General features: G+C 31.3%; 1 protein-coding gene and 1 pseudogene across 1 annotated transcript; one reads left to right on the forward strand and one right to left on the reverse strand.

The window, feature by feature from the left end:
* Positions 1-8,894: 8,894 nt before the first annotated feature.
* On the forward strand, positions 8,895-10,521 carry LOC144547699 (UDP-glycosyltransferase 72B3 pseudogene; annotated as a pseudogene).
* Positions 10,522-21,076: 10,555 nt separating this feature from the next.
* On the reverse strand, positions 21,077-25,945 carry LOC144548169 (uncharacterized). Its single transcript, XM_078296877.1, has 9 exons — positions 25,760-25,945; positions 24,240-24,321; positions 23,579-24,137; positions 23,097-23,248; positions 22,821-22,895; positions 22,277-22,396; positions 21,632-21,707; positions 21,455-21,523; positions 21,077-21,353 (listed from the first exon to the last, which is right to left on the reverse strand). The coding sequence occupies exons 1-9, from the start codon at positions 25,864-25,866 to the stop codon at positions 21,286-21,288; spliced, it is 1,308 nt and encodes a 435-aa protein (XP_078153003.1). The 5' UTR covers positions 25,867-25,945; the 3' UTR covers positions 21,077-21,285.
* Between the last annotated feature and the right edge of the window lie 235 nt (positions 25,946-26,180).

Below are 26,180 nucleotides of genomic sequence, written 5' to 3' on the forward strand. Positions count from 1 at the left end.
GGTTTGGTATTCGGGCCGTAATAGGATAGGGGTAGTATTTTGGGCTTTGAGATTCGTGCCAAGTTAAAAAGAACGGTTCAGATCTAGTGATTGTAAAAGATTCCCTTATCAGGTATTGGAGAGGATGTGAATTCCTTTTGAGCCCAGTCGTCTAGTTAAGACTTCTCACTTCAACAACCAGAAAATTAATTGAACGGAGACGGAGTGGGACATGGCAAGTTTGTTCAAAAAGCGCTAATTTTATAATTGTCTTGTTTGTCAAAATAAAAAAATAATCACAGTTTGGGCTTCAATTTCATACTTTGTTAACCTATATATCAACTCCGGAAAATTCGTTGTTAACTTTAAGTAATAAAAAAGGAGACCGAATCGTCTGTCCCAAGGGGGCAGGAATTTCCTGCCCCAAGAGTTACTGTTGGTGGGCCCTCATTTAAAAACAGTAACAGTACTTAAACCCTTTAACAGTATCCGGTCCCACTCCAGAGTGACTCTTGGGCCAAGAATTTCCTACCCCCGGGAGGCAGACGATCTGGTTCCATAAAAAAAGTGTGCAGTTTTGGATGAAATACTTTGTTTCTCAAATTTGTTTCAAAGCCTAATCAATTTAGTATGTCTATTATTAATTTCAGGTTGCAAATTTGAAACTTTTATTCCAAATTTAAGTTTCCTAATTAACCACATTACTCTTGAGCAACAGTGAGTTGCATGAAATTCCTCAATTAATTTTTTGACGATATTGTTAAAGAATTTGAAGATTAATTTTTTTGAATAAAGGATAATTATAGAACATCAATTTAGTTAATTTTTATAATATTCATCCATTTTTATATACAAATGAAAGCGATATATATTCCAATCTCTCCTTATTGTCTATATAACATAGTTAAAAATTGAAACCATAAAGCAAAAAGTTGAAAACAACTCTATCGTAATAAAAATGTGCATATTTCTTAATAATACACAATCATTTTATATGTGTAAGTTAAAAAGATTTATTTAATGAACTGTCTTTTTTAAGAATTAATCCTTTTATTAACACTAATATAATATTATTTGATAAAAATGACAAGATTCGAACATAATATTAACTCAAATTTGTTCAATTATGATGAAAACTTAATTTCAAATAAAATGATTTTATATTATAGTTAAAAATAGAATATTAAGAAAGTTATAATGTCATGTCAGTATCATTCTCAACCAACATTAGCCACACAAAATTGGTGTAGGTCCGATACTTATAGGACATAATTTGGTTCTCTTGGACAGATCTACCGTAGAATTTAATTTTTAAATTATTTTCGCTTGATGAACAAATCTGCATCTCTTAATTATTTATGATAGTAATAAAAGAGATTATTTAATACATGATTGTGAAATCAATTATCAAATTAATTATATTTAAAAAAAGTGATCAAAACTATTTTTCAATTCCCAAGGCATCTCCTGGGCATTTGACTAGTGTTAATTAATCTAATAATTTTTGTAAGATAATATATTTGTTGATTTTCTCTAGTTCCTCTTAAAGTTCATAAACATATTCAGTATCTATAATATAGTTCACATATTTTCTTATCAAATGTTCTATTTAAATAAAGAAGTAAATTTATTTCATAAATTTTGTTTACTTTTTTTCTTATGCATTAAAAGTTATAGCCAAGAGTATTCACAAAGTATGATATGCTAAAAAGTAATTGAGTAACATTTGCATGATAGCATGCAAAAATTATTTTCTCTTTTCTCCCTTTCTAATTGCTCATGCAAAACTTCTCTGAATTATAATTTTCAATAAAGACTTGTTAAATGTCTATTCATATTAAATTTAAAATGAAAATTTGCTAAGTTACGTCATAAAAGAAAAAAAAATCATATGCTTCATATCATCAAAAAGTAAATATAATAACTACTGATGATAATAAAGAATTTGAAGATTCAAATTTTTAAATAAATGAGAATTATAAAACATCAATTTAATTACTTGCTTCGTTTTTACAATATTCATCCGTTTATATGTACACATGAAAGCAATATATGTCCCATTCTCTCCTTATTGTATAACACAGTTAAAAATTAAAACCTTAAGAGCCAAAACTTAAAGACAACTTTTATCATAATAAAAATATGCTTACTTCTTAATAATACATAATAATTTTACATGTGCAAGTTAAAGAATTATTTAATGAATTATTTTTTTTTTAAACTAAGCCTTTTACAAACACTAATATATATGATATTATTTGATAAAAAAATAATAATATTTGCACATCACTAAAATTTGTTCATGATAAAAATTTAATTTCAAATATAATGATTTTATACTAATTAAACAAAGTTCTCATTATTATCTCTAGAAATATACTTGCATTATAAAAACTATTTCTTCAATATCCATAATGTAATAAAGCATCACAATTTTAGGTTTCAGACTATACATTTTGTCACGGCGAGATGGCCACACACTTCCTTTCAGTTTGCTATTTTTGAAAATTTTAGAAAATAATACTATTCATTTTATTTATTTATTTTCAATGCCACGAATAAATAAAATGACACTTTTTTTTTTTGAAAGTCTGGCAGTAGCTGCCAAGTGATATATTAATTAGCAAAAACAAATTATACAATCGCATTGCTCTGAACAGATATTAAACGACCTAATTGGTAAACCAAAAAATAAAATTATGAATTCCTAAATTTATCTGATAAATCAATATCAAGTTATCAACAACAACACGAATAAAAAAAAAATCACCGATATAATAGCACAGCTGATAATGATATAGGAGTAAAGCTAGGGTGTGACATGCTCACCAAGAAAGTTTGGTGAACATAACTCCAAAAGTATTTCGGATCGACATCAAATGCCGAATCCAAACCGTTGAAATCCATGTACTTCATTAGTGATGCATATACATGCAAAATTTTGAAAGTTTCGAGTTTATTTACTACACGGTCAAGTGGTCAAAGAAATAATAAAAATTGAATATATAAAATAACTTATAATAAAATGTTCGTTTCTTTGACCACTTGACCGTGTAGCAAATAAACTCGAAACTTTCAAAATTTTACATGTATATGCATCACTCATAAAATACATGGATTTCAATGGTTTGGATTCGGCATTTGACGTCGATCCGATATACTTTTGGAGTTATGCTCACCAAACTTTATTGATGAGCATGTCACACCCTAGCTTTACTCATGATATAGCCCCCATATCAATAACTCGAATGTTCCATTGATTTTGTACCACACCATAAAAAATGAAGCAAGCAGTGTTATCTTTTCTATTTTAATCCCACATATATATATATATATGGTCAAAGAAGAACGCATGCATATTCAAACATATTTATACATTTTGATATTGTTGAACTGATATTGCTCGATGAATAGTAAAGGTTAAAATGTGAACTTTATAAATTTAAAATGAATTTTTAATTTTTAATAAAAAAGACAACAAAGTGAGTAAATTTAAAAAGAGTAATTTTATGATATTGTGAAATTTAGAAGGAAAAATATTTAATATTAAATTTTTTGAGAAGTATAAATGAATTCCTTAGGATTCTGTTTGTAGATAACTTTCTTATTATCAATGAAATTGTTAGCGAGCATTTGCTCATTGACCTTAAAAAAGAAAAATCAAGGATTCTCATATTGTTTTAAAACTTAATCAATTTATTATGTCATAATTAAATTTCAGATTGCAAATTTTTAATTTTTATCCCCAAATTTAAGCCACAGTGAGTTGCATGAGATTCCTTAAATTATTTTAAAGACTTAGCCCAAAGAGGATTCGGGCCCTATTTAAATTCTTACATTTTTCAGCCCAACCCGAAAAGCCCATCAAGTTGTAAGCCCAATTTCCAGTTTCAACTTTTCTTTCAGCAGCCCGATAAGTTGTAGTTTATTTCACAAACACCCAAGATAGCAACATATAACAATGTTTTGTTTGTAGTTAAACTGATTAATGGTATTAACAACCGAATACGGCTTCCAATCAAGCAAATGTTGAAAACTATTCTAAAAAAGATGTTCAAAACTAAGAGATAATTAAGCAATCAATTAAGAAATCAAGCAATCAATTATCACAACAAATATTAATGCATTTCAACTAATCAATTTCATAAATTAAACTTCAATTTTTCAGCAAATTTCAAAGTGAAGAAAAAAAACGTAAATGAACATGTTTCTATAATAGAAAAAATAAAATATACTAACTAACATACCTAGTATGACCGCTAATAACCCCAAACAATTAATCTTAAATTTGACATACAGATGAAATTTTGAGATAAGACCATGATTTAACGCATTATTCATTATTTGTATTCCATCTGAGGAAGGCCAACAATTACATGCAAGTACGCGACCCTTTGATATATCATGTCTGATTGTGCAACGATACAAATAATTTTTTTCGGTGCTTCGCTTAATAAAAACAATGATATCATTTTTGTTAGATATACTAGAGCAAGTTTGCATTAGGTTTACCAGAAAAACATTTATTTTAATTAATCTAATCATATTTGTAATATATTTATTGATTTTCTCTAATCTCTTTTATAAAGTTATAAAATATATTCAAAATCTATAATATACTGCACATATTTTCTTACTAAATGTTCTAATTAGAAAAGACAAGTAAACTTATTTCATAAAATAATTTTAGTTTTTTATTTCTTATATAACAATTTATAGCTAGCAGCATTCACAAAGTATGATATGCTAAAAGTAATGAACTAATATTCTGCATGATAGCATGCAAAAGTCTTCTTTCTTCTCCCTCTCAATAACTCACGCAAAACCACTCTTTTTAATAAAGATTTATTTAGTATTTATATTATATTTATAACGATTATATGTTAGGTCATGTCATAAAAGAAAAAGAAATCATATGCTTTTGAAGATAATTTTTTTTTTACGATAATTAATAAAGAATTTGAGGATTAATTTTTTTTTAATAAATGATAGTTATAGAACATTAATTTAGTTACTTTATTTTTATATTATTTATCCATTTTTATATACAAATGAAAACGATATATATTCCAATCTCTCCTTATTGCAGCGGTCTACATTTAATTGTCCTTGCTGGAATATCAAATGTTACTAAAATTGCGTGAAATTTTTATAGACAACCAATCTATATATAAGTCCAACACCATATTCATATTTTTTATTTTTAAAATACATAGTTTAAAAGTATATTGTTAAGATTGTCAAAAATATTCATTATCAAGAAATTCCAATATTAAGATCTCTAAAAAAAAGTACTGACCGCCCCGCAGCTGGGCAGTTTGGTAAAAAACAAGAAAAAAAAGAAGCCGACCGTTCAAACACGGAGTAGTTTGGTAAGAAAAGCTGACTGTCCCACATTTCGGCGGTCAGGGCATTTTTAAAATTAATTTCAATGTGAAGGAAAATTTGATAATTATTTTTTAAGGTATTAATAAAAAAAATCGGATCTCCAATTACATAAAGGAGACAATTCCACGAAGCTGATATTTTTTAACAATTTTCTTTTTAATATGAAAAGAGGGGTCAATATTATATGTTTATCTTATTCTTGTGTAGACATTAAATTTCGAATTTACAATTTTTTATCTTATTCTTGTGCAGCGGGGTTCGCTCCTTTATTCAGCATTTTTTTTTTCCTTTTAAATTGAATAGTTTAGAGCTTATAATGCTTATAAAGTCAATCGAATAGTTTAGAGCTTTTAATAGTACGGCTCAAATTATTCTTATAAAGTCAATCGAGAATAGTTTAGAGCTTATAATGCTGAGTTAGGCTAATATGACACTAGTGTTATATCAAACTAAATAACACAACATCTTAAACCCTTAGATCTGCTTTAAGATTCGTACTATCCGTTTTTACTGTTCAAGCACTTCATTTTGTACGAATCTTAAAACAGATTTAAGGATTTAAGATGTGGTGTTATTTAGTTTGATATAACACTAGTGTCATATTAGCCTGACTCTATAATGCTGGTACCGCCGCATATATGCCCCGCATTTCCCTTAGATTGAGGTATATATTATATTATCTGCTTTAAAAATATATTAATTTTGAACAGTTGGGTGTGTTGAAAAAGTGATTTCTTTACGACTTTTGGCACTTCTTTTAATTGAAAAATAAATATGCTTTCATTATAAATTATTAATGGAAGACATGACTCATGAGTCATGAGCATTGACTTAAGCCAAGTCGCACGCAGACGAGAACAACTATATTATATATTATCTGCGCTTCAAAAGCTGGAATAGTAGCTTTTTATATGTAGAAATTAAAATAAACTACGAGAGAGAAACAGAAAGAGAATATTATATTTTTAATTTGTAGAAATATCGGTAAGATTTCTACCGATTCTAAAAATAAACAAGTTTGAATAAGTAGGAATTCTACCGATATAAAATCAGTTTGTATTTTTTTCTTTAAATTTTTTCTAGTAAAATATAAAAAGTTTTTAAAAATAGATAGAGTATCTTAAAATCTATATATAACAGAAATATTTTATCTATTTTTTGAAAAACTTTTTACATTTTACTAATGATATAATATAAGAATTCCCACTATCCATGCATCAGATTAAATAAAAAACAAACTAAATTTAGATCGGTATAATTCGTTCCAGACTTTTTAATTTTTAAGTTTGATAAAAGTCCTACCAATCTGTCTACCAATTAAAATTATAATATACTCTTTCTATTAATCTCTCCTCCTTTTTCTTAATTTTTAGAGATAAAAAATTTCTCCAAACGAAAAATAGTTGAAATAATTAGAGGTGGCAAAAAAGCTCGTAGCTCGATCGTGACTCTCTCGCTAACAACTCGCTCATTACTTAACCGAGCTGTTAACGAGCCAGCTTGCCACTAGTTCGATCCAGAATTAACGAGTTTAAGTTGGGGCCTAGCTTGATCGCAAGCTAGCTCGGCTGGCATTAATTTGTTAATTTGTATGAATTTGTGTATATATTATATTGTCTAGCTCAATTCAGCTCGATCCAAAAAAATTTGTAGAATTTTTTTTTTTCTTAAAACAAGATCCAGCCAGATCCTACTTGCGAGCTAGCTCAAACTAGCTTGTCACGATTTCAAACTAAGATTTTAGTTCAGATGTCATAGTTCCAACTCACTCGGCTGTAATTCAATTTACAATTAACAAGCTGAGTTAGGGCTTTGTTGGTTGACACCTTCAAATAATGGTATCTTTTTTAAATAATTTATAACTAACTAAAATATTCTTTAATCAGACCTTTCGGTGGGACCCACTAGCTTTTGACTTTGTAACTAAAATATTATATATTTTCTGCGCTTTTGATCGTAGATTTTGACAAGTATCCGACAAGCTATTGTAAAATGTAGGGGTTACTTTTAAGATTCGTGCCAGAATACAAGAACGGACCGGATCCACTATCAGTACAATCCGAATTCCAAGTTGAGAATTGGGATTATAGTTTTTCTTTAATTTACTATTATATATTATGTTTGTTAGGACCCACTATTATATAAAAATATTTTGTTACCATCAGATTCCAATTATAAACTACCACCCCATTTCCCATTTTGCAAAAGAAATCAGAAACGTTACGCGTCCATTAATTATTGAGAATTCGCAATATTTATGCGGAGAGCATTAATTATTGGAGTTGCCATGATCGGATGCGCAACTTCAGAAGCTCTAAGCAAGTTATAAAGTGAAAAATAAATTATTCATATTAGGCTCAGTAAGGTTAAAAATTCATGATTCAGAAATAATTTGGATAAAATTTGGGAATGATTTAGAATTATTCGGACCAGAGATCTCAGTCCTGCAAGTGAAAAAAAAATTGTTATGGGAAATTCGGAAAAAATTTGTGAATAATTTGTAAAATTCAGAACAAATTAATAAAATTCACGAATTATTTGGATTCAATTCAGTCAAAATTTGGTCAACCGAATAATTCAACGTTCATTTCGGCATCATCAAAAAAAGAATTATAATTCGTGAATCTTGTGACCATGCTAGGTTATACGTAAATTGGAGCTGTCTAGACCGAAATTTTTATTTCTAACATAATTAAAAAAAAAAACCAAAACATCCATGTTTATGAGAAATTCGAGAATTACCCAAGCTGCTGAACTATTCTGCAGCCCTAAATACTAAAGTCTGCACAGGCATACTGCGGTCCCAGTCTGAGGTCTGAAAAATGCCCCTGCGGCCCCAACTTTTTCCTTTTTTTGTCTAAAGAAAAAAGAAACTAAATATCTCAAAATTTGGTTCAACATTTCATCAACGTTTGGTTGGACTTCACATCCTATGGGATACAACATAATTTCATAAATGTGGGTGGGCTCCCCAATATTTAGTTCAACATTTCATAAACATGGATGGGTCCGCACAATAATTACAATCAAATATTTTTTGTTTGGAATTCACATCCTCTAAGATATATCAAAGTTTGAGAAATCGAAACTGTTAAAATACGTTGTGCATGAATCTCGAGACATATATAGACATTTCGGAATTTGTCTTTAGACAAAAAGAAAAAAAAGTTGGGTCCATACTGGTATTCTGCGGACCACAGAATGGCTCTGCGGTCTGGATAGTTTTTGAAATTTCATGTGACTTAAGTATTTTGATTTTTTTTTATTTTTTATTTTTAGATTATGGTAGAAATAAAAATTTCGGCTGTCTAAATGGTATGATATCAATTTCAAAGGAATCAAATAATCAATGGTAAAGATACAAGGTCATAATTTTGAAATACTAGATGGTAACTAAAAAAATTAATGCTTAGTGCTAATGAATTTAAAGGCTGTCTTTTCGTTGCTAAAATGCAGCTTAATTAAACGACGGATCGCTATATATACAACCAAATAAATCGGATCGTTATAGAAGAAATTCAGCACTGCTTTCTCTGTCTCTCTCAATTCTCTTGCCATGGAGAATGGTACAAAACCAACAACACCACACATTGCCATGCTGGCTACACCTGGCATGGGCCACCTCATCCCCTTGACCGAGCTCGCCAAGCTCCTAGTCACAAAACATGGTTTCACGGCCACGCTCATGACCATCCCAAGCACCGCAATCAAGAACCAACAGCAACAAGCTCATTTTTTTTCTCTTCCTTCCTCCATTTCCTCCCTCTCTCTACCAGCTGTGTCACTCTCTGACATCCCAACTGACTCAGCTCCAGAAACCATCATGTCGGTCAGAGCCGTCCGATTAATCCCGGCCATTACTGCAGCACTTAACGAGTTAAAGACTCGTCATACTGTCGTGGGTTTCGTTGCCGAGTTGTTTAGTTCCGACACTTTTTAAGCGGCACGTGATGCCAGTTTGCGCGCATATTTGTTCTTCCCTTCTAATCTGTTAACTCTCTCTCTATTGTTACACTTGCCTGAAATTGATGTCAATCTCACATGCAACTTTAAAGAGCTAGCAGAACCAGTCCAATTACCTGGCTGTGTCCCGATACCTGGTACGGAAATTCTTGCACCGCTCCAGGACCGATCAAAGGTGGCCTACAAATGGATGGTGCATCATGGTCACAAGTACCGGGAGGCAGAGGCGATCTTGGTGAATTCATTTGATGAGATTGAACCAGATGCAGCTAAGATTTTAAGGCAGCATGAGCCTGGTCGGCCACTTATTTACCCAATTGGGCCATCGATTCAAACTGGCTCGACAGTAGACATGGCAAGCGGGTCGGAGTGTCTTGATTGGCTCGACAAACAACAGGCCAATTCAGTTGTCTTTGTTTCATTTGGAAGTGGTGGTACTCTAAAAAAGGAACAAATGGATGAGCTGGCGTACGGCCTCGAATCGAGCGGCCAGAGGTTTCTCTGGGTGGTACGAAGACCGAGCGATGCCGGTGATGTTAGCAGAAACATGGATCCTTTCGAGTTCCTGCCAGAAGGTTTCCGTGAGAGAACAAAAGAAAGAGGCATGGTGGTGTCAACATGGGCCCCACAGATAAAGGTGCTTGCCCACGAGGCAACCGGTGGCTACGTGTGCCATTGCGGGTGGAACTCGTCCTTGGAAACGGCGGTGCATGGTGTGCCAATCATTGCATGGCCGTTGTACGCTGAACAGAAACAGAATGCGGTGATGCTGTCGGAGGGACTGGGAATTGCGCTACGGCTGGAGAGGAGAGGGGATGGGGTGGTGGAGAGGAAAGAGATAGAGAGAAAGGTGAGAACGCTCATGGAAGGAGAGGAGGGGAAGAGGGTCAGGAGGAAGGTGGCTGAGCTGAAGGAGGCAGCGTCTGGGAGAATGAAAGAAGGTGGGGCCGCATGTCAGGCACTGGCGGAGGTGGTGGCCATGTGGAACAAAGGCGGTGGTTAATTGCTGTTAATTTATCATGTATTGATTTTCTCGTGTTGATTATCTGTATTATTATAGTAGGTTATGATTCAAGCACAGCAGAGAACAATTGATTGATGTCTAATACTCTTTTTAAATTAATTCCCTGCATTTGCAGATAAGAAATGCGGAGAATATTCGTAATCTGTCGGAACGGATATATATAATTAACAATATCTTATTTCCTCTGGTCTTAAAAACTCTCTTTCCACGTTTCGTGCTTGTATGTTTTTTTTTTTCTTATTAATCGTCCAATATCTATGTAAAACAACTGGCGTGTAAACGGAACGGATTCTTAGCGGATAATACTAATACCAATCTCTGTCTTTTAATGAGTGGATACGTTTACGGATATCAAAATTTAAAATTCAATCCGTTTTAAATGGATACGGATATAGAACGAATAATCTATGAATACAAATTCGAATATGAATACGAAACGAATAATTGTCGGATAATTGAGTTATATACTTTAAGATACAAAAGAGTGTCTTGTTGTTATATTAAAACAATGAATAAAATCAATTTAATGGAAACTAAAAACGTACTACATTTACGGACTAAAGTCTTGAATACAAAAGAATAAAGAGTGACGTAAAATGAAAATAAAATAACACTATTGTAGCACTATTACCAGCAAAAAAGATATTAAATTGAAAATCAAATTTTATTATCATTTATTCCACAACTAAGATTGAAATAAATATTGGATAATTATATAACAACTTCTATCCGGATCAGTAAAGTTGGAGTTAGTTGGAAGCAATTTCGGATCCGGATAATTGATGATAAGAATACGGATATTCATTTTCATTAAATTATCTTTATTCGTATTCACCATTATTTTACCATATGCAAAAAATATATGTATCCGTATCCGCAATTATCCGTATCTGTTTAATCCGAATTCGGATAATCTCCGAATACGGAGCGGATTATCCTTATCTATTTACACCCCTAAAAACAACCGTTTTAATCATTAAAATTTTTATTCACAAAAAACAAAGATATTCAGATAATATCTCTCATATTGCATATTATACATATACGTACCTGCAACGGTAAAGTTTCAAAAGAATTAAGGTGAATTACTTAAATAAGAATGCTCCCCTTTGCTCTGCACCAAAATATATATAGCTAGTGAAATCTAAGCTGGAACAGATTTGAAATTTTTACATTATAGTCCTTGAAAACTACATTATTTATCTCAAACCTGATGGACCAAAGAACTGATCGAACTATTACATTTTAATCCAAAATGTAACGTCTTACATTGAGAAATTATATTTTCCTCCGACCTTTGAGTTCAGATCCAGTGAAGTAACTCAAAGATTGGGTTTTAAATCAGAACCATCCGATTCAAAATCGAGATAATCTATCTGAAGTGGAGCGCGTATATCCCGAAAGATGAATTCGAATCGCAAAGCAATATCGAGTAACGGATTCGAATCAGACGGTCCTGATTCAAAACCGAAAGATTGGGTTACTTCAAGGGATCCGGACCCCCGACCTTCAGTTCTTTCATTTGAAAATTCATTCATTCCATCTCTTTCTCATCTTGTTTTGAAGAGGAGGGTTCCAATGCCTCATTTTTTTCATACCTCATCATACCTCATATTTTATATTTTCATTTTCAAAGTTCAAATTGTCGATCCGAACCGTTCAACAAAATATTTATACTAAATATGGATGGAGATGAAATTTTAAATTTTTTGGAATTTTTTTACTATTTTTAAAGATAGGTACAAAATCGCTGTTTTTGAATCGTGAAAAAAGCAGTGATTTTCTACCCATCTTAAAAAATAGTAAAAAATTCCAAAAAATATAAAATTTCATCCCTAATCATATTTTAGTATGGATGTCATATTGAACGGTTCGGATCGACAATTTAGACTTTGAATATGAAAAAAATGAAGATGTAAAATATAAGATATGATAAGGTATAAAAAAAAAAAAATGAGGTATTGAAACCCTCCTCTTTTTTGAAAGACTTGAGAGGGCTGTCAAGTGAGATTACAGATATCCTTTCATTTGAACATTCATTCATTTCATCTGGACCATCTCTTTCTCGTCTTTTTGTTGTTGTTGCGTCTCTTTCTCGTCTCTTCTCTCCCTTTGTACATGTTTCTGTATGATGAATCGTGTTCGTCACCGAAATTTATTTTGTTGCTTTGTTCGATTCAGTAACTTTCCTTTTCCACAATCAAATCTAATTAAAGCATTTGTCACTTCTGTTTCATTTTCCCCACTGCCTAGTGCCTACTATTCAATTTCTTATACTTGCTTTCTCGTCCTTCATATTTAAAAATAGATTAAGATTGAATTTGCTATTTGATTGAATTGATTAATTACTTGTGAAAGAGTTGGTGCGAAGGGCTTAATCTAGAGGTGCAGCAAACGGGTCATATGATATCTGAATATCCGTACTGATACGGATATGAATATCTTTGAAATTTTAATTATCTGTATTTAAATAGTACATATACATCATATAATTTAATATATATTATGAAAATATTATGTAATTCATCATTATAAAAATCATATATCAAAATATCCGTGTTGATACCAAACTGGTCGTATGATATCCAAATATTCGTGTTGATACGGAAACAAATATAGTTTTAAATTTTAATTATCTGTATTCCAATATTGGATATATACCATATAATTTAATATATATTATGAAAATATTATGTAATTCACTATTATAAAAAGCAGATATTCTTATTCGAAAAATAAAAACGAATACGGATATAATTTGAAGTTGAAAATAGTCCACAAATTAGATTTTTTTTTTTTTAACTAATCTATTGATTAAGTCTTTCAGAATTTCTCGTTTCCTTTTTTTTTCTTTAGTGTAATTATTGACATCTGATGTCATGATTAATGAAATATAGAGGCTTAAATAAGAATTGACATTTGATCTAATTGCACTTGCAGAGGTACATGTTTTCTGATGTGGGACGTTATAAATTTGAATTTCGGATGGAGAAAATTTCTTGTTATAATAACAAGTGTTTGAAAAAGATGATGGATAGTCTGACTTCCGGCCATTTTTTTTAATACCCCAAAAAAAAAGAAAAATATGAAAAATAACCTCTGTTTTGAATTTTTTTCATATATGCCCTGACCGCCTGAAAACGGGGCGGGCCAAAATTTTAGCAAACCGCCCATTGTGTGGGCGCTTCATGCCATTACCAAACCGCCCATATAATGGGCGGTCCACTTTTTTTTTTTTTTTTTTTTTTCTTTTTTAAGTTTTGTTTTTTTTAAACAGAAATTTTTTTATTTTTTATTTTTTTTTGTATTGAAATATTAGAAATATTGAATATATTTCTTTAAAAATAGATGAAATACAATATAATTTAATTTATTAGAAATACTACAACAAATAACCCGGATCAATATTTTTCAGGCCGGATTTTTCGCGGCTGTAAGAAAAATTAATATATTTATTTATGTGTTATTGGACAAAAATAAAAATGCTTAGATTCCGAGTAATTGATCCCGGTTCAAAAGTTACTTCTATGTAATCTAGAAAATATTATAATCCTTCTAGGACATTTAATTTATAAAAAGTTGTATCTATTTTTGAAAAAAAATAAAAACTTTAAGTTATTTAATAATTGTTATTCAAAAAGAATTCTCAAAATAGATACAACTTTTTATAAATTAAATCTACTAGAAGGATTATAATATTTTTTAGATTACATAGAAGTGACTTTTGAACCGGGATCAATAACTCGGAATCTAAGCATTTTTATTTTTGTCCAATAACACATAAAGAAATATATTAATTTTTCTTACAGCCGCGAAAAATCCGGCCTGAAAAATATTGATCCGGGTTATTTGTTGCAGTCTTTCTAATAAATCAAATTATATTGTATTTCATCTACTTTTAAAGAAATATATTCATGAATTCTAATATTTCAATACCAAAAATAAAAAAATAAAGAAATTTCTGTATAAAAAAAAAACTTTAAAAAAAAAAAAATTAGAACCCCAAACCGCCCAAGCCTGGGGCGGTTCATTTTTTTATTTTTTTGAAAGTTTTTTTTTAAACAGAAATTTTTTTATTTTTTGTATTGAAATATTAGAAATGTTGAATATATTTTTTTAAAAATAGATGAAATACAATATAATTTGATTTATTAGAAAGACTGCAACAAATAACCCGGATCAATATTTTTCAGGCCGGATTTTTCGCGGCTGTAAGAAAAATTAATATATTTCTTTATGTGTTATTGGACAAAAATAAAAATACTTAGATTCCGAGTTATTGATCCCGGTTCAAAAGTCACTTCTATGTAATCTAAAAAATATTATAATCCTTCTAGTAGATTTAATTTATAAAAAGTTGTATCTATTTTGAGAATTCTTTTTGAATAACAATTATTAAATAACTTAAAGTTTTTATTTTTTTTCAAAAATAGATACAACTTTTTATAAATTAAATGTCCTAGAAGGATTATAATATTTTCTAGATTACATAGAAGTAACTTTTGAACCGGGATCAATTACTCGGAATCTAAGCATTTTTATTTTTGTCCAATAACACATAAATAAATATATTAATTTTTCTTACAGCCGCGAAAAATCCGGCCTGAAAAATATTGATCCGAGTTATTTGTTTTAGTCTTTCTAATAAATTAAATTATATTGTATTTCATCTATTTTTAAAGAAATATATTCAATATTTCAATACAAAAAATAAAAAAAATTTCTGTTTAAAAAAAAACAAAACTTAAAAAAAAAAAAAAAGGTGGACCGCCCATTATATGGGCGGTTTGGTAATGGCATGAAGCGCCCACACAATGGGCGGTTTGCTAAAATTTTGGCCCGCTCCGTTTTCAGGCGGTCAGGGCATATATGAAAAAAATCCAAAACAGAGGTTATTTTTCATATTTTTCTTTTTTTTTGGGGTATTAAAAAAAATGGCCGCAGCCGACTCATTAAAAAGAAATAGAGACTTAAAAATCAACTTCTTTTTTCAAAAATACAAAAATAACACAAAGAAATAGAGACTTAAAAATCAACTTTTTTTTTTCAAAAATACAAAAATAACAAATTAAACTTTCTCATAAATATCGATATGAAAACAAGATGACATCTAGAGCTAAGGGTCGCAAAAAAGCTCGTAGCTTGTGACTCGATCATGACTCGCATCTAATTCGTTCGCTAACAGCTTGCTCATTACTGGACCAGGCTGTTAATGAGCCAGCTCGCTACTAGTTTGGTCTAGAATTAGCGAGTTCAAGCTGGGGCCTAGCTTGCTCGCCAACTCAACTAGGTATCAATTTGTGAATTTGTATGAATTTGTGTTCATTTTATACTGTCTAGCTCAATTCAGCTTGATTCAAAAAGTTTGTAGAATTTATTTCCTTCTTAAAACAAGATCCAGTACATTAGATCCAGCGAGCCAACTCGTCAACTCGCGAGCTAACTCGAGCTGACTTGTCACAAGTTCAAGCTGAGATTTTAGCTCGGATGTCCTAAATTCAGCTCGTTCGGCTGTAGTTCAGTCCAAAATTAACAAGCTGAGTTAGAACCTAACTAGAACCGAACCAACTCGTTAACAACCCAATCTACAGCTATACTTACACTATAAAGATAGATGAAATTTTGGCCTGATTAGGCCTACACATAAAATTGCACTGTGTCGACTTTTCTATTCAAATTTCAAACTCAACTTTTATAGGGTTGCATACCTCCAAAATTTCAAACTCAACTTTTATAGGGTTGAATCAACAACACTGTATCTAGAAAAGATTTGTTTGGACTGGATTTGTTTGAAAGTTGCATTGTAATTAGCCAAATTTAATTTGCCTATTTTATTTAATTTTACTTTTTAATTTAGTTTATTGTAGTGGCCAGCAAATATAAAGATTTGGGTCCAATTAACGAATTTTACTATAGAAAACAAATGAAGGTAAATAATTTTGACAGTTTAAAAATATACCAATTGTACATAAAATGTAAAAAGGATATTCATTCTATTAGATATTTTTCTTTTTGTTTAATTAAATGTTCATCGTTTTTATATTTATCATAATTTTCAGATATATGCCGTATTGCTTATTCATCACCTTTACTCGTGATTACGAATATTATAGTATATTGTATGTAGGGGTGAAAACGGAGCGGATAATGCTGATACCATATTCACATCAGTCGGATAATGAGCGGATACGAATACAGATATAGATAGTAAACGGATATCAAAAATCAAAATCAAATTCGCCTTAAACGGATACGGATAGTCTACGGATACGGATTCGAATACGGATAAAAAATAAATAATGGTTAGATAATTAAGATATATGAACTTCTAAGATACAAATATTAATTAAAAAATTAAATATTAATATTATTGATAACTATAAGTTAAAGGAGATGGAAAAATAATGTATTGATATAATATATAGACAAAATAAAAGAATCATGACAGAAGATTGATGTGGTGTAGTGGTTCAACCATTAATCTTTAAAGCTCTCTACATAGAGGGAGAGGGTTATGTGCAAATTTATTTTAAATAGTTTACATATTTGATCCGTAGACTGGGCTTGGCCCAATATTACTTTAATAGTTAAATATAAATATTGATTCGTAGACTGGGCTTGGCCCCATTGTCCGGTATATCAAGTAGTATCGAATAGTCTCACAAATAGTATTGTTGAAAGCAACATATCATATATAAACAAAGGCATGCACAGCTGTTTCATGGGAGTGCAAAGAGAGAAAAATTAAAATTGGATTTGATTTTGGATAGTGCGGATATCCGATCCATTTAGCCAATACGGATATTATCTGAATCTAGGGAATTTGTCCATCTTAATAAATTATCCAGATCCGTATTTGGAACTATCCGCTCCGTTTAAATTCGGATACGGATTCCGAGCGGATATCCGTCGGATAATCTAGCTCCGTTTTCACCCCTAATTGTATGTCATATGTAATAGAAACTATATAGTCACAAGATTCGCGAATTATTTACAAATTAAATCCGAATAATTCATTTTTTTGGTGATGCCGAATCGAACGCCGAATTATTTGGTTGACCAAACTTTGACCAAATTGAACCAGAATAATTTGCAAATTTTACGAATTTTTTTTCCGAATTTTCCGAATTATTCATGAATTTTTACAATAACATTTTTTTTGTTCTTTTGCAGGACTGAGATATCTAGTCTGAATAATTTCGAATCATTCTCGAATTATATCAGAATTATTTCCAAATCACGAATTTTTGACCTCGCTGAACCAAACCCAAATAATTCATTTGCCACTATGATAGCAACTACAACTTTTATGTGAATTAACCATATTATATTTATCATTATTATTATATTTATCATTATATAGATATGTCGAGACAGCCTAATGTATTGCCTCTGTTGGATATCCAAATAATAAATTAAAAGGAATTATTTTAACATCTTTTAAATTTTATTTTTAAAATTGAACTTGCATCTTTTTGAAGATTAATCAAAAGATATTAAAATAACAGTGACGAATCCTCGTCTCTCTTCAAAAAGACGCAAGTTCAATTTTTAAAAATAACATTTAAAAGATGTCAAAATATACATGACCCTAAACCCTAAATCGGTAAATCCTAAACTCTAAATTCTAAATGTACATGACCATTTTAAATAGAAAACTAACATATATGTGCTGCGTATTTTGCTACGAACAGTCAATTACAACATACTAAACAAAAAAATACCTCTTAGCACGGTCTAATGTAGTGTTGTAAAAGACACTCATTTAGACTGATTAATAGGCTTATTAATCGCCGTCACGGATTTTTTCTAATTAAACGGTCAATTATTTTCAATTATAGCTGATTATTTTCAATTATTTCCAATTAATCGTTTAGCAGTACCCTGTTCATTCGATAATTGCATACTGTTATTTACAACACTGGTCTAATTACTAGAAAAGATAAATAGTTCTACTATTGAAAGAAGGATTTTACCGGTCTCTGTTTAAACTCCATAATTGTGAGCAAAATAATTCAGAGACTGCAACAAACAACATTGAAGATTAATCAAAAGATATTCATAAAAGATCGAGGCTATGGTAGTATGGTACAATGCATAGCACATTAATATCTTTATTTAGTTTAGAATTATTTAGATTGGTACAAAATTACTAGTTTTGAATTGATAGAATTTTTAAATCAACCGATTTTCTACTTCTTTTTTTTAAAAAAAAGTAAGAAAATTATAAAAAATGTAAAATTTGATATATATATATATATATATATAGAGTTAGGCTGGGGTGCTATGGATAACATAGTGGTCTCTATGCTACGGCTCAATATTCGAGTTTTCAAAATCCAAACGGTCGATCCGAACCGTTCATCTTATTCTCCATATTAATATCTGCTTGGAGACCAAATTTTACATTTTTATGAATTTTTTTACTATTTATTAAGTATTTTACAAAATTGTTGATCCAACGGTGGCTGCACAAAACAGTAAAACCGTTGGATTAGCGATTTTCAAAGTGGCTTAATAAATAGTAAAAAAATTCAGAAAATTATAAAATTTGGTCTCCAAACAGATATTAATATGGAGAATAAGATGAACGGTTCGGATCGACCGTTTGAATTTTGAAAACTTGAATATTGAGCCGTAGCATAGAGGCCACTATGCTATCCATAGCACCCCAGCCTAACTCATTATATATATATATATGAGTAAAGCTAGCGTGTGACATGCTCACCAAGAAAGTTTGGTGAGCATAACTCCAAAAGTATATCGGATCGACGTCAAATGCCAAATCCAAACCGTTGAAATCCATGTGCTTCATGAGTGATGCATATATATGCAAAATTTTGAAAGTTTCGAGTTTATTTGCTACACGGTCAAGTGGTCAAAGAAATGAACATTTTATTATAAGTTATTTTATATATTCAATTTTTATTATTTCTTTGACCACTTGACCGTGTAGCAAATAAACTCGAAACTTTCAAAATTTTGCATGTATATGCATCACTCATGAAGTACATGGATTTCAACGGTTTGGATTTGGCATTTGACGTCGATCCGATATACTTTTGGAGTTATGCTCACCAAACTTTCTTGGTGAGCATGTCACACGCTAGCTTTACTCTATATATATATATATAGGCTGTGGCTAATTTGTTGCCGGCAGCATTTCTGCCGGCGGTGCTGCCACTGTTTTTTCTATTTTTTGATATTCAAACGACAAATCTAAACCGTTAGATGTTTAATCTATATTATAATCTACTTGGAGACCAAATTTTACATTTTTTGGAATTTTTTTACTATATATTAAGCTGGTTTGAAAACCGCTGATTTCAATGCTGCAGAAATTTACTGAAATCAGCGGTTTTCAAACCAGCTTAATATATAGTAAAAAAATTCCAAAAAATGTAAAATTTGGTCTCCAAGTAGATTATAATATAGATTAAACATCTAACGGTTTGGATTTGTTGTTTGGACATCACACAGCTAAATATAGCCCCGGCAGCACCTCTGCCGAAATGCTGCCAGCAGCAATTTAGACAGACCATATATATATATATATATATATATATATATATATATGAGATGGGCTACGGTGAGTTGCGAAGTAAAACGCGTTTCTACTTCATGCCGTATTTTTATTTTGAAAGTCCAAATTACCGATCCAAACCGTTAGATATTTAATCCATATTGAAATGTGCTTGGAGACCAAATTTTACATTTTTTGCAATTTTTTTACTATTTATTAAGCATTTTTTAAAATTGCTGTTTTGCTGTGAACAGTAAAAACAGTAAAATTTTCTGAACCATCAGATCAGCGACTTTCAAAATTGCTTAAGAAATAGTAAAAAAATTCCAAAAAATGTAAAATTTGGTCTCCAATCACATTTCAATATGAAGAACAAGATGAACGGTTCGGATCGACGTTTTGAACTTTAAAATCGCAAAATATGAGCGTGAAATAAAATAGTCGCTTTACTTCGCAACTCACCGTAGCCTAGCTCTATATATATATATATATATATATATATATATAAAAGTATATTTTTATATGGAGATCATGTTCAACACTTCAGACCGATTTTGTTTGAACGAAAATATTAATATGTAGTGCGGATCAATCTTAATTTTGCTCGGTTGCTACTTTCTCTGATCCGTGGGCCCTGCTATCAATGTAGTTGGGGATCATTTTAAGCGGTGTGTTGTGTGTTCAAGCAAATGGGTTATGTTAATGCCAGATATGGGACGACCTCTGATCAGTGCAGTAATATTCTGTTTATTCGGTCGAATATTTATATTCGGTTGCAACTCAAATAGAAAATCTATATTCAGTCCGAATATGCAGTTTATAGCATATTATCAGTTTAGAGTATATTAACAGTGATAAAAATACCGCTTTAGAGTATATTAACAGTGGTTTATACCACATATTACCGATTTATAGTATATTATCGGTTTAAAGTATATTAACAGTGATTTATACCACATATTACTGTATACTTGTTTATATATATATATAAATTCTCATTTAAAATCCGCATATATAAGTCCGTATCAAAATCCGCAAATGCAGTCTGCAATATGCAGTGATTTTCCGCATACCGCATATAAATAAAATATTAAAACACTTCCTCTGAATCAAGGTTTTGTTTCCTTCTTTTTTCTCTCTCATTTGTGAAACATTAAAACAAGAAAAAGGTGAAAAAAAAAAAAAACAATTCTTTACACTAAGTTTTACATTAAAATCAAACAATGTATACACAATTTTAAGTACTAACAAGTGTTTTGCTATGAAAAAATAAAATAAAACAATCATTAAAGTGGATGCAGCAACTAATATGTACAAGTTTAGAAAAATTCTTGTCTTAAGAAAGAGAATAAAAACACTCATAAACCTTTCTTTTTTCTTTTCTTTTCCCCATTGGAATCCAAATTTTTTATGAAAAATTCCAAAGTGGTTGATCGTCATTAGGAGGGCTTTCAGCATAGAAATATGGATAATTCCCTAGAGACAAAAAAGAAACAACAATTAGCCTGCGATGCAGAAATTAAGAAGAATACTTCAAATAAAGCCCACAAAAAATTAGAAATTAGAAATTGCATTACATTGATTACTACTTTCTAGCCGGGCGAAATTTGATATCAGTCCTTGATTCAAATTTGAACCAGTCATCCCTGAAAAAGCACAAACACAGAGAACAAATGATAAAGAGAAATAATGAGAATAAATGAATAATATAAAAAAAACCCACAAAACCATACAAATTTGATTGCATTAATTACCTTGACTAGTTGAAGCTTGTTCAGGCATTTCCCCAAAAACCTCACCTTCAAAAAAATCTCTTTGTTGCCCCATGACCTTCAAATGCAAAAATCAAAGTGAGGATTACACCTCAGTGTTTAAGTATAATAAATTTTCATAGCCTGCCCAAAGTATCAGATGTTAAATGGTAATAGAATGAACCATAATATTATTCATATGTTAAATTGTAATAGAATGAACAACCTCTAGGATCTTTTTGTGCTGACTTAGAGCCTCAATTAAGCAATTCAATTCATAAATTAAACAAAACTGAAAGACAATAATGAAATGAAGAGAATTCATTGCCAGTAGCAGATGGATATGATTCCACAACTGAAAACTCTAAAACTAGAAACACTATTATAAACAAATCACAGTAAATAACTCCATGGTTTAAACTTTAAAGTACTACTCTGTTTAATGAATAATACTATTTTTTTTTTCCATTTCCCCCTTCATGTAACCTATATATATGTGTGTGTGTGTGTGATTCTTTTTCTTTGTTTAATGAAATTAACAATAGTATTTTGCCTAATTCCTTTAAAAAAAAGGTACTACATCTATAGCCTGTTTAAATCCTCACACTCAAAATTAGAGTTTATCATGCCAATTGAAATAGGTCTAACCTTATATTGTGCCTGAATTTCTGGTGTATGCGGCAAATCAGTTATGTTTGGTTCCTGTTGAACATTGATATCCTGACCAGGTGCAAATGTTTCTTCATTTGTCTCAGTCATGCTCGGTTCCTGTTTTTTATTAACAAACTATCAATTCTCAATTCGGAATTGCAAAATGAGGCTTTTGTGTTAAACCATCCAACTTAAAAACTAACCGGCTTTGGTCGTTTTGACAAGAAAATTATTTAATAACCGAGACAATCATCTAAACAGTTATTAAAATAGTAGGATTTGTTTTCTATGATTTAGATACGTCATGTATGAACTTTGGTATGCTTTGAAAACTGATTGGTCATTCATCAAGCAATCAAAAACTTAGAAGTTGAGTTTTTATTATTTGATCGGTGGCCAAATGATTTCCAAATTGCATCAAAATTGATTTATAACATACAAATCATAACAAAATATATCGACAATTTTTTGTTTGTTTGTGGATAACCGTTGAGTCAGTTTTAGTTAGTGGCAGATCCAGAGTGTTGAAGGGGGCGTTTACCTGTTCCGGGCTGACTTTACATTGTCTTGCATGGTCTACAGTTGATTCCCATTTCGTATTTTGCATGCCTAATTTCTGATTTTGCATCAAAACATTGAATTTTAGTACAGGAAAAAAAAATATTCCTAAAAAAGGAAATTATTAAGGCTTTGGTAGTTTTCTACTAAACCACCCTGGTATAATATAATCTTCTTTGGTTTGTCAGTACAAAAAATCAGATTGAGAGATGGATTATAATAAGAAAAGGGAAAGCTAAATTATCTTATTAAAACTTACCGCCTTTAATCCCTCAGGGTCAGACTCTAACTTGTTCAGGAAATCATGCACAGTGTTGATTCCCATATCTTGCAATATTTTACAATACTTCTTTCCCACATTATTTAGCTTCGATGTTGGATCTGTAGGAGACGGGACATCAGCCTTCTTACCTGTCAAAAGCGCACGAGGAAACAAAAAAGTAAGGGATTATTCTATCCTTATAAAATAGTTGTTCTTTTGGAAAAAAGAAATTGATTGAATAATAAATTATCACAAAGGGATATTTAATCAGAGGATTAAGAATAGTAAGTTTCACTAAAAAGCACACCAAATAAATTAAGCCTAGTTTAACATCAACTGAGCAATTTGATTCATGAACTTAAATTGTTGAAAGTTCTTTAATTACATACGTATCATCACAATATTTGTACTCCACATAAATGTGAAATTAAGATTAAAACTAAGATTTCTTACAAAAGATTAAGTATCATCTCAAGTACCTTTTAGTTTAGCTTCTTTGACAGCAAAGGCTTCTGACAAAGCTTCCTTGATCCTCCTCCCTTGGTAACTCCCCTTCACGACACGTGCTACCAACTTAAACATCTTACTCCTGACCCAGCTTGAGTTGTCAGTTATTTTGACTTTGACAACAGCTCTTCCATTGCGCAGCTCAGAAACAGATTTGTTTTTGAAGCTGCAACCTCTCCTTGCAGTTTTTGTGCCGGTGACTTGAACCAACAATGGCATTGTTGCTTTGTTCCTTGGACACAACGGTTTACACTTTCTGAGCTTCCGATCTTTTGAGGGGAAACTGCCTGTAGTGATGAATATTTCCACTTTCAAAGGTGAGGCAGGTTCTCCAGTGCTGCATATTAAGCCAGATTCGATGTTTACCAGTTCGATTTTGAGATCAATAGTGTCATTTGTGAATATTTCAGCTGGGATTTCTTTAGTGAATCTAAGCTTCTGTGCTGGTGGTGGCTCAACGAGTTGTTGTCTTGGCACAACGAGTTGTTGTCTTGGCACAACTAATTGCATGTGTGTTGATAAATGCGCAGCCTACAAAAACAAAGATGACTTCATTCAGCACCTGCCGTATATACCTTTTAACTGGTACAGGTATGGATTTTAGTTTTCATTAACAAAATGAAAATATTTTACCAATTCAGTAATTGATTGAACAGTACCACAGGGAGCAAGTATCTTCTCTGCTTGATGATAAACATAGGCAAAATTAATCACGCTGCAAAAGGATAATTTAATTAAGATGCATGTGATACAATAATTTGCAGACTAATTAATTTCAATGCAACCATTCAATAATTAAATCTGTTGAAGTAGAATAGTACAACAAAATTACCAATTGGGGGCGCAAAGCTGGTTTAGTCGGGCCTTAATATGAATAGTCAGTATAAATTTTGGTCTAATTGTACACAATTGGGTGTTCATTGCAGAATTGATTGTTGAAGTAGGGTTTAACATGACTAATTTTATTAAGGCAACCAAAATTTCATAAAAAGAATTAGATGAATGAATACTTGAATGAATTGCAATCCTTAATAGCAGGATGAATGAATACTTGAATGGGACTAATTTCCTCAGTTATTTGTGTTTCCATTCTAAGTAGAGGTGCTACTTTTACCCGATGACCCGGACTCGATCCGGAACCAAACCGGATCCGACCCGGAACCGATCCGGATCCGATTAATTTGGATAGGGTATGGTTTAAAAAATATAACCGGTTAAATTATGGGTATGGTTACAAAATTAATAATTTAATATCCGACCCGGATCCGAACCGGAACCGATACTATAATGGGTAGGATATGGGTTTCATTTAATTATCCGACCCATAACCGAACCCAACCCGATACCCGTATAAATATCCGATAAAACATATATTAATAACTATTAATATATAAAAATACAACTTTGCATATTAATTTTTGCATAAGCCGTGGTGAGTCCAGTACTTTTTTTAATATGAGAAAATAGAATGCAGTGACATATTCATTCACTATGTTTATACACATAGATGGATACCAAATTTATTCCTTCTATAACAGCCGCATTAATTTTTTAAATAAAATTTATTACTATGGATACATCCTTCAATATTTGCCTTGATATCCTCTGCATAATAATGAAAATTTATTGCTCTCATTGATATGTCATTTCTACAAATTATTAGTATTTCATTCATAAATTTTTTGAACCATAGAAAATTAAATCATCATCTCTAATATTTTACTTTTTAAAAATTATATCTCTTCTTCAATATTTTTTTTCAAAAGTTATTTTCTCTCCATCCTCTTGATTTTTTTGTGACATATATCCGCTCCGGATCCGGAACCGTCCCGTATCCGAACCGAACCCTACAATCTACAAACAAGTTATGAGTATATATCTACCTGGAACCAAAAGACTGGACCCGAAATATCTACGGATAGATAGATACCCGGATCCGGACCCGACCCGAATTGAAACAAATAAGTGTATGGATCGAAATTTGGACCCGAACACTTTTAGGGTACGGGTCCAAATATAATAGTATCCGGACCCGACCCAACCCGATAGCACCTATAATTCTAAGTTTAGTACATCTTTTACCCAAAGAAAAAAAAAAAACACTTCAGCAATTATGTAGTGTTTGAAATACTGTTTGTTTGGTAGGAACTTACTAATTTAAAGAGCGTTTGGGCACAACCCTCTGCTGGGCCGCGGCCCCAGTCCCGGGCACGGCAATGTTGGCTTCAGCATCATTTCCTGACTCCTCAATTAGCACCATCTTTCTAAATTCTATATATGCTGGTTGCAGTTGGAAGGCTAAGGGAAGAGAGGAGAGAGAACTATACCAGAGCAGTTGGAAGGCTAAGGGAAGAGGAGAGAGAACTATACCAGAGAGAGATGGAGGTTGACTTGACTTGGCACTTGGGTTCTGTAGTTACATATAGTAGTAACTGGACAAGCAAAACAAGAAACAATTACGCGGTTTATTTTTTTATTAATATTATTTTTGTATTAAAGACGCGGTTTGGGAATTCCAGTAACAATTCCTGGGGAACTCCCTGAATTCAGATTAAATGTGGCATATTCACCATG

The sequence above is a fragment of the Carex rostrata genome, chromosome 32 (assembly GCF_964058835.1).
Source record: "Carex rostrata chromosome 32, lpCarRost1.2, whole genome shotgun sequence".
Taxonomy (NCBI): Eukaryota; Viridiplantae; Streptophyta; class Magnoliopsida; order Poales; family Cyperaceae; genus Carex; species Carex rostrata.